The sequence below is a fragment of the Pan troglodytes genome, chromosome 10 (assembly GCF_028858775.2).
Source record: "Pan troglodytes isolate AG18354 chromosome 10, NHGRI_mPanTro3-v2.0_pri, whole genome shotgun sequence".
In the NCBI taxonomy this organism is placed as follows: domain Eukaryota; kingdom Metazoa; phylum Chordata; class Mammalia; order Primates; family Hominidae; genus Pan; species Pan troglodytes.
Genome location: NC_072408.2, coordinates 128006232 through 128021782, shown reverse-complemented (window position 1 = coordinate 128021782; position 15551 = coordinate 128006232). Strand labels below are relative to the sequence as shown.

The 15551-nt window shown below is 44.6% G+C and overlaps 1 protein-coding gene across 2 annotated transcripts in view; it reads right to left on the bottom strand.

Annotated features, from left to right (window-relative positions):
- Positions 1-912: 912 nt before the first annotated feature.
- P2RX7 (purinergic receptor P2X 7) overlaps positions 913-15551 on the bottom strand; it is a 54341-nt gene continuing 39702 nt past the window's right edge. The window contains exons 9-13 of one of the 2 annotated variants that reach the window (XM_509436.8): positions 13439-13529; positions 11720-11785; positions 11486-11635; positions 8495-8596; positions 913-4641 (exon numbers count right to left, since the gene is read on the bottom strand). In XM_509436.8, the coding sequence (XP_509436.2) occupies positions 4144-4641; positions 8495-8596; positions 11486-11635; positions 11720-11785; positions 13439-13529 (907 nt within the window). In that variant the 3' untranslated portion in view covers positions 913-4143. The remainder of the gene's footprint in view (positions 4642-8494; positions 8597-11485; positions 11636-11719; positions 11786-13438; positions 13530-15551) is intronic. The other variant, XM_063785117.1, reaches the window with a different exon arrangement.

Genomic DNA, 15551 nt, shown 5'->3' with positions numbered 1-15551 from the left:
ATGGCTAGGTGTGGTGGCTTACACTTGTAATTCCAGCACTGTGGGAGGCTGAGGCCGGTGGATCACTTGAGGTCAGGCATTCCAGACCAGCTTAGCCAACATGGAGAAACCCTGTCTCTACTAAAAATACAAAAATTAGCCGGGTGTGGTGGCAGGCGCCTGTAATCCCAGATACTTGGGAGGCTGAGACAGGAGAATCGCTTGAACCCAGGAGGCAGAGGTTGCAGTGAGCTGAGGTTGAGCCACTGCACTCCAGCCTGGGCAACAAAGCAAGACTCCATCTCAAAAATAAAAATAAAAATAAAAAAATTAAAATTAAATGTGATCTTACCAGTTTCCTGCTTAGAACCCTTATGTGGCTTAGGTCTTAGGATACAGACAAACTCTACTGTGACCCACAGGCTCCAGGCAGCCTAGCCCCTGCCTGCTTGTCCAACTGTGACTCATGCCTTACTTCCCTGTACTGTTTATGGCACAGTCATACAGTTCTCCTTTAAGTTCTATAAACCTGCTGTGCTTTTCCTGCCCCAGGACCTTTGCACATACTGTTCTCTGCCTAGAATGCTCTTTCCTCCCACATTCACTAGTTAAGTAATACTCATCCTTCAGATTTTAGCTAAAATATTCCTTCCTCAGGTAGGCTGATCTCCCCAAATGGCCAAATTTCCCTACTATAAGTTCTCATGCCATCATTTGCCTTTTCACCATTATACTCAGCACAAGTTGCAAGATGCCATTTGCTTGAATTATTTGATTAATTTCCATCTCCTCATATCTCTATGAGACTGGCTACCTTATTTATCCTTGGTCTCTAGAGAGTGCCTCATTGAATAGTTGTTGAATGAATGCGTCAATGAATGAGTTAACTGTGATTTGGGGACCTTCTGAAAAGAAAGGAAATGAAGATTTAAATAAATTATATACCTTTTTTTAATTATCAAAACAGTCACATTAAGGACACTTACATTGCCAGGCTAAAATCAGGAAGGGTTTAAAAAGTTACTCCCCTTTAGAAAGAGAAATGCACGTCTATTACCAATGCTATGTGAAATCAGCCAAAGGAAAGCAGATCCCTTCTCTTCTGACACAGAAAGGAAGCCATGAATACTGGCAATTACCGTAGCAGAAGTCTGTCTTTAAGTATAAGAAAACAGATCCTACAAAATGTGACTCTCATCACCTTTGGCGGTGACATTATTTTCTACAGTAAACTAAAAATAATACAAATATGACGCCTGTTATTGTAGGACGTGTCTGACATATTACACACAGTTGAAGTGACACATCACTCTCTCGCCCAGAGCATCAGTGGGGAAGGTGATGGAAAACAGTAGATGGATCCAGTGATTATTTGTAATTTCACATTCTGACTCCATCTGCGGCCTCATTAAGGTGATAGAAACATACTAGGAATAAGGCACCAAAAACAAAGGTACAAAGGCCCAGAAGCCATCAGAATGGAAACTTGTAACAGTGACATAGAATTCGTGAAGTAAAGAAATGTAAGCTCCAAAGAAATCATATATAGTAATCCACTTTTTAAAATATCTTTGAAAAGGTAGTAAAAATCAAAGTTCGATCTGGCATAATTAACTTGGTTCCTGAGTTTAAAGCCAAATAAAACCCTGTATCAAAAAACAGTTTTATTCATGCTGTTTTACATGAATATAGTAGAAAGCTGCTGGTTTTTAAAAGGTATCAAAATGGTAACTCTTAGAACATGTATAAAAAAATTCACAGATCCTTCATCAGTCACAATATTTAATAGTGGTCTCTAAACTATTCGTTAAAATAGCTATTGTTTAGAAACAGATAAATAGCCAACTCTAGTGACCAAACCAGGAAAAGGAAATCCTGAAGCAGGATCCTAAAACCTGTCACTGTGCATTTTCATATTCTCAGCAGTTGATGTATGGAAATGGTAAAAGTGTGGTGTGGGTTGCTTTTGAAGCAGCTAGCACCCAGACTGCGTCAGTTCTGATTGGCTGCAAAGTACAGAGTGTTAATGGCATAAAGCCAGCTTTTTAGTCACTTTCAGTCATATAATTGTTTTGTTGTTGTTGTTGTTGTTTTTTGAGACAGAGTCTTGCTCTGTTATCTAGGCTGGAGTGCAGTGGCACTATCTCGGCTTATTGCAACCTCCACCTTCCAGGTTCAAGAGATTCTCCTGCCTCAGCCTCCCAAGTAGCTGGGATTACAGGCGCCCACCACCACACCCACCTAATTTTTGTATTCTTAGTAGAGACAGGGTCTCACCATGTTGGCCAGGCTGGTCTCGAACTCCTGACCTCGGGTGATCCACCCGCCTCAGCCTCCCAAAGTGCTGGGATTACAGGCGTGAGCCACCGCGCCCGGCCTTCAGTCAAAGAATTGTGATGAGGATTGGAATGCATTGGGTAGCTCAGCAGTTAGATTCGATAGATTCCAAGGCTGGTCTGGTGAGTTACCTGATTTGGTCTATAGCCCTTCTAGAACTGTCCAGTGGAAACCTAAGTTCCTGAGGCTCCCAGGGTTGGTCCGGGCTCCCTGAGAACATTAGAACCAGGGAAGGTATGGGCTGAGTCTGTGTGCCCATTCGTCAGGCTTGCCCTCTGTTCCGGTTACCTGTTGCTGTGGAACAAATAAGCCCAAAACTTAGGGACTTAAGATAGCAATGTGGTTTTCTGGATTTATGGGGCAGTTCTCACTTGGGATGTATCATGCGGTATCAGTCATATGTTAGTGGAGTCCAGAATCACCTGAAGGCTTCTTCTCTCTCATGTTTGGTGACTGGGCTTGGATGGCTTGAAAGCTGGGGCTGGTCAGGCACTGTCCACGTGACTGCTTGGGCTTCCTCACAGCAGGGCAGTCTCAGGATAGGCAGACATTTTTTTTTCCTTTTTTTTTTTTCAGATGGAGTCTCGCTCTGTCACCCAGCCTGGAGTGCAGTGGCACGATCTCAGCTCAATGCAACCTCCACTTTCCAGCTTCAAGTGTTTCTCCTGTCTCAGCCTCTTGATAGCTAGGACTACAGGTGCCCGCACCATGCCCAGCTAATTTTTGTATTTTTATTAGAGATACGGTTTCACCATGTTGGCGAGTCTGGTCTTGGACTCCTGACTTTAAGTGATCCGCCCGCCTTGGTCTCCCAAAGTGCTGGGATTACAGGTGTGAGCCACCACACCTGGCCAGGATAGGCAGACTTTTAAATGGCGTCTGGCTTCCCCGATAGCAAGAGTTCCAAGGGACAGCAAGTAGAAGCTGTCAGCCTCTTAAGATCAGGATCTGAAACTGACACAATGTCACTTCCACTTTTGGATAAAGCAATCAGAGCCACCCATATTCAAGGGGAGGAGATAAAACCCTTAGGTCTTGGGGGACTTGAGTGTCAAAGAATTTGTGGCCACCTTTAGTTCTCCACATTCTCCAGCCAGGATGAAAAGGGTTTGTTTTTAGTTGGACATTATCCTAGTCTGACCTCATAATGAAATGTTTTGCATTCATGTAGATCTTTACACATTAAAAGACAGTTCATGTGCACTGTCTCAATTTGTCCTCACAATATCTCTGAGATAGTAGTTGGGCAATGAGGAGACAGAGGCACAGAGGTGAGAGGCCTAGGGTCACACAACTTCCTGGGGACAGAGTTGAGACTTACATCTCAATTTCTTTGCTCTCAGTCCATGCAGAGGGATTCTGGTTTGTTTAACCAGGTCACTTTGCTCTCAGACACAGAGAGCTATAGAAGATGAAAGCATATGTCCCTTTGGCTGAAAATGTGGCCACAGAGTTTTGCAGGTGAAGTTCAAGTTGCTGGTAAATGTCATGTTAACATGGCTACTGCGGCCCCTGCTATCGGTAAGGACTTTTTTTTTTTTTTTTTTTGAGACAGTTTGCTGTGCCTCCCAGGCTGGAGTGCGGTGGCACAATCTGGGCTCACTACAACCTCCGCCTCCCGGGTTCAAGTGATTCTTGTGCCTCAACCTCCCGAGTAGCTGGGATTGCAGGTGCATGCCACCATGTCTGGCTGATTTTTGTATTTTTAGTACAGACAGGATTTCGCCTTGTTAGCCAGGCGGGTCTCCAACTCCCGACCTCAGGTGATCTGCCTGCCTCGGCCTCCCAAAGCGCTGGGATTACAGACGTGAGCCACGGTGCCTGGCTTCAGTAAGGACTCTTGAAGCCACTGTACTGCCCTTCACTCTTGGGAAACTCTTTCCGGATCCTCCAGCGGCAGCAGCTGGGCAGGATGGCAAAGTCAGCCATGTCCTGGGAGCCGAAGCGCCAGGTGGCGTAGCACCTGTAGGCACAGTGCCGCAGCCGGCTGTTGGTGGAATCCACATCCAGCGCCAGCAAGGGCTCCTGGTAGAGCAGGAGGAACTGCAGGACGTGTCTGGACAGGACCAGCTTCCTGAACAGCTCTGAGGTGGTGATGCAGGCCCCCGGCTTTTTCCGGCAGCACAGCTCCTCCAGGCACCTGTGGCTCTCAGGGAGTTGGGATGGGAGGCAGCTTCCACATTGGCACCAGACGGGGCTATCCCTGGATCTAGGAGTCGCCTCCTTTCTAAGCAGCTGTATCTCCTCTGGTTGTCCAGGAATCGGGGGTGTGTCATGGAGGGCCAGGGGCAGCCTGGACAAATCTGTGAAGTCCATCGCAGGTCTCTGAAAAAGCAAGTTTCCAAACCTATTAGCCATGACAAGCCCTCAGGTTCTAGGTTCTTTAATTTTATTAACTCATAAAGTTACATTTAATATTACATGATTTATAGTAGCCGTCATTTATTAGGTGTAGATATCAGGACCATGCATGTGTTCTGTAAGCATTGCCTCATTCAGGCCTTTGAAGACGCTTGTGAGATAATGTATCCTTGTCTTTATTTTACAGATTTTTTTTTTTTTTTTTTTTTTTTTTAGAGAGGGTCTCACTCTGTCGCATAGGCTGGAGCACAGTGGTGTGATCTCGGCTCACTGCAACTTCCACCTCCCAGGTTCAGACAATTTTCATGCCTTAGCCTCCTAAGTAGCTGGGATTACAGGTGCACGCCACCATGCCCAGCTAATTCTTTCGTATTTCTAGTAGAAACAGGATTTCAACATGTTGGCCAGGCTGGTTTGGAACTCCTGACCTCAGGTGATCCACCTGCCTCAGCCTCTCAAAGTGCTGGGATTACAGGCATGAGCCACTGCACCTGGCCTATTTTACAGATTTTGGAAAATGAAATTCAGAAAAGCCAGGCCTCTGTTGAGATGTCACCTCTTGTCCTGACCACCCTATCTAGCAGCTTTTCTCCCACATGATTCCCTTATCACACTATGGTATTCCACATTCTTCACAGGACTTAGCACTATCGGAAATGGTTTTTGTGTGTGTGTGTGTACTTTTTGTTGTTTTTTTTCTTGAGATGGAGTCTTGCTCTGTCTCCCAGGCTGGAGTGCAGTGGCATGATCTTGGCTTACTGCAACCTCCGCCTCCTGGGTTCAAGCGATTCTTCTGCCTCAGCCTCCTGAGTAGCTGGGACTACAGGCGCGCACCACCACGCCCGGCTAATTTTTATATTTTTAGTAGAGACAGAGTTTCACCATATTGGCCAGGCTGGTGTTGAACTCCTGACCTCGAGTGATCCACCCACCTCAGCCTCCCAAAGTACTAAGATTACAAGCGTGAGCCACTGCACCCGGCCATGACTTAGTTTTTAACAAAAATATTTAAAAAGTAAAAATAAAAATAAAAAATGTTAAAAATAGAAAAAAGTATATAGAATAAGGATATAGAGAAAGAATTTTTTTTTTTTTTGAGATGGAGTCTTGCTCTGTCACCCAGGCTGGAGTGCAGTGGTGTGATCTTGGCTCACTGCAAGCTCTGCCTCCTGGGTTCACGCAATTCTCCTGCCTCAGCCTCCCGAGTAGCTGGGACTACAGGCGCTTGCCACCATGCCTGGCTATTTTTTTGTATTTTTAGTAGAGACGGGGTTTCATGTTGGCCAGGATGGTCTCAATCTCCTGACCTTGTGATCCGCCTGCCTCGGCCTCCCAAAGTGACGGGATTACAGGCATGAGCCACCAATCCCGGTGAGAAAGAAAATATTTTTATACCACTGTACAGAGTTTAAAAAATTTAAAAATTTATAAAGTAAAACAGTCACAGTAAGCTAAGATTAATTTATTATTGAAGAAAGATAAATATTTTGAAGTAAATTTAGTGTAGCCTAAGTGTACAGTGTTTATGAAGTCTACTGTAGTGCACGCTAACAACCTAGGCTTTCACATTCACTCACCACTCACTCACTGACTCACCCAGAGCAACTTTCAGTCCTACAAGCTCCATTCATGGTAAGTGCCCTATGCAGATGTACCATTTTTAAGCTTTTATATCATATTTTCACTGTACCTTTTCTATATTTAGATATATAAATCTTACCATTCTGTTACAGTTGCTTACAGTATTCAATACAGTAACATGCTGTACAGGTTTGCAGCCTAGGAGCAATAGACTACACCATATAACCTAGGTATAATAGGCTATTCTATTTAGGTTTGTGTAAATAGAGTCTATGATATTCAGACAACCACAGAATCAGCTACTGATGCGTTTTTCAGAACATATCCCCATCATTAAGTGACACATGACTGTAGTTCACTTCATACACAAATCCAGCAAGAACATTACAAGAATGGAAACACTTTGGTCAGTCTTTCTCAAGAAGAGATGTAAAAATCCTAAATATTAGTGAATGGAATTCAGCAATAAATACAAAGAATAGTACAACACATTCAAATTGAGTTTACTTCAGGAATGCAAGGTTGGCTTAATATTTGAAAATCAATCAGTACAATTCACCTAACAGAAAAAAAGAAGAAAACTCATTGATATTTCAAAAGGAGCAGAAAAAACTTTTTTTTTTTTTTTAGATGGAGCTTGTTCTGTTGCCCAGGCTAGAGTGCAGAGGCGTGATCTCAGCTAACCGCAGCCTCTGCCTCCCAGGTTCAAGCAATTCTCCCACCTCAGCGTCCCAAGTAGCTGGGATTACAGGTGTGCACCATCACGCCTGGCTAATTTTTGTATTTTTAATAGAGACAGGGTTTCACCATGTTGGCCAGGCTGTTCCTGAACTCCTGACCTCAGGTGATCCACCCACCTTGGCCTCTCAAAATGGTGCAATCTTGGCTCACTGCAAGCTCTGCCTCCCAGGTTCATGCCATTCTCCTGCCTCAGCCTTCTGAGTGGCTGGGACTACAGGTGCCCGCCACCACGCCTGGCTATTTTTTTGTATTTTTAGTAGAGATGGGGTTTCTCCATGTTGGTCAGGCTGGTCTCAAACTCCTGACCTCAGGTGATCCGCCTGCCTCAGCCTCCCAAAGTGCTGAGATTACAGGCATGAGCCACCATGCCTGGCCATTTCTGTCGTTTTAAGTCACTTAGTTTGTGGTAATTCAGCCCTAGGAAATTGAAGATGCCCAGCAACCAGAACTGCTGGGGAGAGTGAGAATGTGAACAACCATTTTTCAGCACTGTTTGTTAGTATCTCCTAAAACCGAACATATGTCTGCCTTATGACTCAGCAATTCCACTCTTAGGTAACTGCCCAGTAGAGTGCCATATGTTGAGCATAGCAGCGTTATTGGCATTAGCCCCAAACTGGACACTACCCAAATGTCCATCAACAGTAGGATGGCTGAATAAGTTAGATATTTATAAAACAGAATTATACAATGAGAATGAACTATACATGGCGTCATGAACAACTCTCACAAAAATAATGTTGAGTAAAGGAAGCCAGACACTCAACCGAGTATATACCGCTTACATACTACATGATTCAGTTTTTAGAAAATTCTAGCCGAAGTAAAATTAATCTTTGGAAACAGGATAATGACTACTTTTAAGAGAGGGCAGTTGGTGGGCTTGGTACAGCTGAGGTGAGAGGACTGCTTGAGATCAGCCTGGATAACATAGTGAGACCTCGTTTGTAATTTAAAAATATACATTTTTTTTCTTTTTTTTTTTTTGAGACGGAGTCTTGCTCTGTCACCCAGGCTGGAGTGCAATGGCACAATCTCGGCTCACTGCAACCTCCACCTCCTGGGTTCAAGCAATTCTCCTGCCTCAGCCTTCTGAGTAGCTGGGATTACATGTGTGCCACCAAACCACCCGGCTAATTTTTGTATTTTTAGTAGAGACGGGGTTTCACCATGTTGGCCAGGTTGGTCTCGAACTCCTGACCTCAAGTGATCCACCCACCTTGGCCTCCCAAAGTGCTGGGATTGCAGGTGTGAGCCACCGTGCCCAGCCAAATTTTAAAAATTAAAAAAGGAGAAAGAGAGGGTAGTGATTGGAGGGGGACATAAAAGGGACTCCTGCTAGTAATTTTCAATTGTTTAATCTGAGTGCCGGTTACATGAGTATGTTTACTTTGTTAAAATCCATCAGTTTTAATTTGTACAAGTTTCTAGATGTGTTTATATTTAATAGTAAATTTTCTTAAAAAAAAAAAAAAGACAAAATGATTTAACTTACTGGGACTTCTTGGCCCTTGACATCTTGCAGACTTCTCCCTAGTAGCTGCTGGTTCACCATCCTAATGTGGGATTCATCCACAAAGGACACATACTTTAATGTCTAGGAAAAGATGGTTTAAAAGTTTACCCATTTTTGTACAGAATTATCAAGAATTGCCTATCTAAAGGCAACTGTAATTCCTATTTGCCAAATGATAGACTATTGAACAAGCTGGCTTGAAACTCTCATTAACCAAGAATTAATGATTTCTGAGTCTAAAGGTAAATCAGAAATGGAACCCCATGCTTTTTTTTTTTTTTTTTTTGAGTTGAAGTTCACTCTTGTTGCCAGGCTGGAGTGCAATGGCATGATCTTGGCTCACTGCAACCTCCGCCTCCCAGGTTCAAATGATTCTCCTGCCTCAGCCTCCTGAGTAGCTGGGATTACAGGCATGCACCATCATGCCCAGCTAATTTTGTATTTTTAGTAGAGACGGGGTTTCTCCATGTTGGTCAGGCTGGTCTTGAACTCCTGACCTCAGTTGATCCGCCCGCCTTGGCCTACCAAAGTGCTGGGATTACAGGAGTGAGCCACCATGCCAGGTGGAACCCCATGCATCTTAACTTGTAAATTCAACACAGCCACAGCTTACTGCTTAATGTTTTTACACTGGACCCCCCAATTGCTGCATAAAATTTCTTTGTTGTATTCTGTCAATTTCAGTAACTCTAGATTCAGTATCTCCAGAAATTTGTACTATTGCAACTTAAATTATTTACATGTTTGTTAAATTTCATCTCATCTTGGGCCATGAAGTGGTGATACTTTTAGCTGCAAAGATGAACTTTTATTTCAAATTGTGAATGCATATACAATAGACAGTGAATTGTGCATCAGCTGCTGGAACAGGACAATCATGTTCTTGGATGAGGGAAAGACAAAGAAATCGTCTTTGTTTTTTTTTTTTTTTTTTGAGACGGAGTTTCGCTCTTGTTGCCCAGGCTGGAGTGCAATGGCGCAATCCTGGCTCACCGCAACCTCCACCTCCTGGGTTCAAGCAATTCTCCTGCCTCAGCCTCTAGAGAAGCTGGGATTACAGGCATGCGCCACCATGCCTGGCTAATTTTTTGTATTTTTAGTAGAGACGGGGTTTCTCCATGTTGGCCAGGCTGGTTTTGAACTCGTGACCTCAGGTGATCCACCCTCCTTGGCCTCCCAAAGTGCTGGGACTACAGGCGTGAGCCACCACGTCTAGCCAATCGTCTTTGTTTTTAGGTACCAGAGATTTATCTTTGGGGAAAATCATGGAGTTGAATGCAGAGGACCTGCTTGATAAAGTCTGAATTAATCAAATCAAAACAATACAGATGACGCTAAAATCTCTTTGACTACTCCTACTCCCCAACCCTAAGCTCCTTTCCAGAAGCAGCCACTGGTACAATTTTGTGTACATATATACACCCACACATATGTATATGTATGTGTGTGTGTGTACACTTTTGTATATATAGAATATACATGCAGAAAATATATAGATTAGCTTCTGTGTCTAGTGATTTTTTTTTAACCTATATATCATATAACATATATTGTTCTACAGTTTGCTTTTTTTCTTTTAACAAAATGTCTTGGAGATCTGCTCTTGTCAAGTCCTATAATTTTTTTTTTTTTTGAGACAGAGTTTCCCTCTGTCACTCAGGCTGGAGTGCAATGGCATGATCTCAGCTCACTGCAACCTCTGCCTACCAGGTTCAAGCAATTCTCCTGCCTCAGCCTCCCAAGTAGCTGGGACTTCAGGCGTGCACCACCACACCTGGCTAATTTTTGTATTTTTAGTAGAGATGGGGTTTCACCATGTTGGCCAGGCTGGTCTCGAACTCTTGACCTCAAGTGATCTGCCTGCCTCAGCCTCCCAAAGTGTTGGGATTATAGGCGTGAGCCGCTGTGCCCAGCCTTGGGCCAATTATTTAACCTTTCTGTGGCTCAATTTCCTCATATATAGAAAGAGATAATAGTAGCATCTGTCTACATCAGGTTGTTGTGAAGATTGAGTGAGTTAATAGATGAAGCATTTAGAAGTGCTGTGTAAATGTTTGCCATTATTATTATCTATCTCATTTTTTTAAGCTGGTGCCTGGTATTCCTTTCTATGGATTTACCATAGTTTCACCATTCACCTGTTGGATATTTGGTTAGATGCTATTTCTTCACTGTTAATAATCATATATTACTGATAATTTAATAAACAATCCTGCTTTGAACATCTTGTACTCATGTACTGCGGGTACTCATGTGAGTGTTTCTCCAGGGCAGTTATGGAGAACTGAAAATGCCAGGCTGTAAAGTATGTCCCATTTAAACATTAGTCACTGCCAAATTGTTCTCCAAAGTTGTTATTTTTCTTTTCTTTTTTCTTTTTTGGCTATACCAATTTAATAAATGACAAAACAGGCTGGGCTCAGTGGCTCACACTTATAATCCCAGCACTGTGGGAGGCCGAGTGGGTGGATCATTTGAAGTCAGGAGTTTGAGACCAGCCTGGCCAACATAGCTAAACACCATCTCTACTAAAAATACAAAAATTATCCAGGTGTGGTGGTGTGCCCCTGTAGTCCCAGCTACTTGGGAGGTTGAGGCAGGAGAATCACTTAAACCTGGGAGGCAGGGGCTGCAGTGAGCTGAGATCATGCCACTGCACTCCAGCCTGGGTGATAGAGCAAGATTCCATCTGAAAATAAATAAATAAATAAATAAATAAATAAATAAATGACAAAATTGGCAAGTCCTAGACATAAAAATTTGCCTTCCCTCTATCTTGCCCCTCCATTTTTGTTTCTATTCTTCTCTAAGACCAAAAAATTTATCTGAGAGTTGGTTGATCGGGGTAGAGCCCAGCGACATATCCACTACAGGATGAAGCCTGTGATTTGGGCCTAATTTTTGTGCATTTCTGAGTGATTTCATGGAATTTCTCCGTGTCTTGGTGTCCTGTGAACACAGCGGCCTCACCGGCTTTGGCTCCACAATGGACTCGCACTTCTTCCTGTAGTAGTATTCGTTGACCACACAGGGCTGACAGCACTTGCACCAGGGATAAATATGGGAGCGACAGCAGTTACTGGAGTAAGTGTCGATGAGGAAGTCGATGAACACAGTGGCCTGGGGAAAATGCAGACAAGCGCTGCGTTAGTCACTTCCTTCTCCAAACCATTTTCCTAAAGCATGGAAAAGAGAATCTCTTACCAGACCGAAGTAGGAGAGGGTTGAGCCGATGTACACAACCAGCTGGATAATGTCAAATTTTCCTCCCTAAAAACAGAGTGGGAGAGTTTACTCAGGTGAAATTCAGAGCAACGCTCTTTTGCTTCAACGTGCAATTGTTGGTTCTATCAGGGAGCGGAGCCTCATGCTGTGACTTGGATAGATGCGTTCAAGTGCTGGCTGAGGCAGAGACTACGCAGACTGAAACTGACTCTCAGGCATCCTGCTTCAGCCGTGCAGGGTGTGCTTGGACCCATAAAGGTTTTACATGAGCAAGCACTGGGGCCCACACATTAAGGGGAGACCCACTGAAGGGCTATCATTTCTCCATACAAGGTGAGGGTTTCAGACAAGCTTCTCCTCCAAAAGGTTTGACATTACTTCAGAAGCAGAGGGAAGGAATGTCTGGGTGGCCTTGTGGGTTTTTTTTTTTTTTTTTTTTTGAGACAGAGTCTCGCACTCTTGCCCAGGCTGGAGTGCAGTGGCGCAATCTCGGCTCACTGCAAGCTCCGCCTCCTGGGTTCAAGAGATACTCCTGCCTCAGCCTCCCAAGTAGCTGGGATTACAAGTACCCACCGCCACGCCCAGCTAATTTTTTGCATTTTTAGTAGAGACAGGGTTTCACCATGTTGGCCAGGCTGGTCTCGAGCTCCTGACCTCGTGATCCACCCGCCTCAGCCTCCCAAAGAGCTGGGATTACAGGCATGAGCCACCGTGCCCGGCCCAGCCTTGTGGTTTTTATTCCCAGTGGTCTTTGCATTCTCTCAGCTATATCTTATTGCTTCTAGTCCTGCTTATCACCGTCTTACATAGATAACATGCTCTTGGACAGGATGTCGTGGGATATGTTGATTTTTGCATAGCTGGCATCTTTTCCTCCCATCTTCAGAAGGCAACACTCCAATTTTCTTTTCAGTCCATGTAGTGTGTGTGTGTGTGTGTGTGTGTGTGTGTTGAAGGGGCTGGGGTGTTGGCCTCTCTGCTGGCCCCTGGGCTAGGTTAGGGCTGGTTCGACACTAACCACTGGGAGTATGGCATGACCCTGGTCACAGTGATTAGTTCAGCAGTGGGCATGTCATCCATAGTGGGCCAATCAGAGCCAATGACATTTGTCTGAGACCTTTGCTGCACCTTCTGGCAAAGAGGTGTTTTCTTTTCACTGAGGTTGCTAAACTGGTCAGATCGAAGGTGCTGCCTGATACCTTCATAGAGAGATGGCTGCCAAGACCAAGGAGGACTTATATAAGACATGGAGGGTGGCAAGTTCTTGATGATGATGTTGTTGTTTGAACACCTGGATCCAACCATGCTTGTAGCTTAAAAATAACCCCTGGATTTTTTCAGTTACGTGAACCCAAAAAAGCCCACTCAAAACTTTTTTTTTCCCCTTAAGCCAATTTGAATTGGATTCTGTTACTTACAAACTATTTTGCAGAGAGATTTCTTTCTCTCTCTTGTTAAGTATCAGAGTATTTTTAAAGCCGAATGTTAGAATTGCTTTCCAGGCCCACTCCTGTACTCGTCAGATGACTCATTCAGGGACAGCAGCCCGAGAACATCTTCCTCTTTTATCCCATGTGCGAAATGCCCAGTGCTAGCTGAAGGCTGAGACCAAAACCCTTCCCTCCATGGAGGCCCCACAGCAGTAATTAGGACACAGTCATAGGATGCCGGTGCCCGGAGCTGGGAAAGGAGACTTACGGTGCCAAAAACCAGGATGTCAAAACGGATCCCGAAGACTTTTATCAGAGTCCGTTTCTCAACATTGTTTTCCTTGTAGTACTTGGCGTATCTGTAGGAAGAAAAGGATCTGTGTTTATAAGATCTCTTTGAAAGTGCTGGGTTTTTGGGTTTTGTTTTTTTATTTTTTGAGACAGGGTCTCACTCTGTCACCCAGGCTGGAGTGCAGTAGCAGGATTACCACTCACTGCAGCCTTGACTTCCTAGGCTCAGGTGATTCTCCCACCTCAGTCTCCCAGGTAGCTGGGACTACAGGCATGCACCACCGTGCTCGGCTAATTTTTTGTATTTTTTGTAGAGACGGGCTTTTGCCATGTTGCCCAGGCTGGTCTCGAACTCCTGAGCTCAAGTGATTTGCCTGCCTCAGGCTCCCAAAGTTCTGGGGTTACAGGCATGAGCCACTGCATCTGGCAAAAAATGCTGGTATTTTATGGAAGGAAAAGCCAAAACAGTGGCCCGTCTAGTCCTCCTGGTCTGTCCCCTGGCTCTGTGACAGGTGGCAAGGGAAGGAACACAATCCAAAGCCCTGGGTCTCTCTCCAACCACCTGGAACCAAAGAGCAGTCCCCCCTCCCCGTGTCACCACCTGTACCTGCATCATCTCAGAGTGACGGAAAATCAGCTTGTCGCTTAAGATTAAAATGCACATTTTAAACCAACACAGGATTAACAACAAGCAGAGAAATTAAAAAAAAAAAACTTCAAGCAATATGACTATTCCTTAAGGGGGAAGAAGAGGTTTGGCATCTAGAACAAAGTGGGAGTGGGCGGTGGTAAATCTTACATACTAATTACCGGACTGGAGACAGGCACACCTCAGCAAACTGTATTTTCTTAGATTCTGTGTATGTCTATTTGGCAATCTTTAATCACAGGGCCAAACTAAAGGCTGAAGTTGTGTTTTTTGTTTTGTTTTGTTTTGAGGTGGGGTCTTGTTCTGTCACCCAGGTTGGAGAGCACTGGCATGATCAGAGCTCACTGCAGCCTCCACCTCCTGGGCCCAAGTGATACTCCCACCTCAGCCTCCCGAGTAGCTGGGTGGGACTACAAGCGTGTACCACCGCAGGTGGCTAATTTTTATTTTTAAATTTTTTGGCCGGGCACCGTGGCTCACACCTGTAATCCCAGCACTTTGGGAGGCCGAGGCGGGTGGATCACTTGAGGTCAGGAGTTCAAGACCAGCCCGGACAACATGGTGAAACCCCATCTCTACTAAAAATACAAAAATTAGCTGTGCATGGTGGCAGGCACCTGTAATCCCAGCTACTCAGGACGCTGAGGCACGAGAATCACTTGAACCCAGGAGATGGAGGTCGCAGTGAGCCGAGATCGTATCACTGCACTCCAGCCTGGGTGACAGAACAAGATTGTCTCAAAAAAAAAAAAAAAGAAAAGAAAAAATAAAAAAGTTTTTTTCAAAAATGTTTTGTAGAATCAGGATCTCATTCCTTCAACCAGGCTGGAGTGCAGTGGTGTAATCATAGCTTGCTGCAGCCTTGAACTCCTGGCTTCAAGCCATCCTTTCATCTTGGCCTCCCAAGGCTGAAGTTGTTTACATCTCCTCTGCAATCCAGCTTTTGTGAGGGTGTGAAAATCATATTACAGACCCTCCAACCAATCCCTCAACCACCTCCTTTTCTAACTCTCCAGTATTTCTCCTTAGGGACAGGTAGGGTGAAGGCCAGACATTTAGAGACCATTCCTGTAACTCAGAACCTACTGGAATTATTCAAAGTAGTTAACCCTAAGCTGTTTCCCTAATCCTGCCTTGCCCTTCCACTGGGTAACACAATAAAGCTCTGGACCATTCTTTACCCTTTATTCTGCCTCTTGAGCGGATCTGGTACTTCCTCCTGTGGCCCTGTCTAGCGTGGCATGGCCTGGTGTGGCCTGGCATGGTGTGGCGTGGCCCCATCTCTTGGGAAAAGTATGTAATAAATTCTTCTTGGCCAGGCGCAATGGCTCACGCCTGTAATCCCAGCACTTTGGGAGGCCAAGGTAGGCAGATCACCTCAGGTCAGGAGTTTGAGACCAGCCTGGCCAACATGATGAAACCCCATCTCTACTAAAAATAC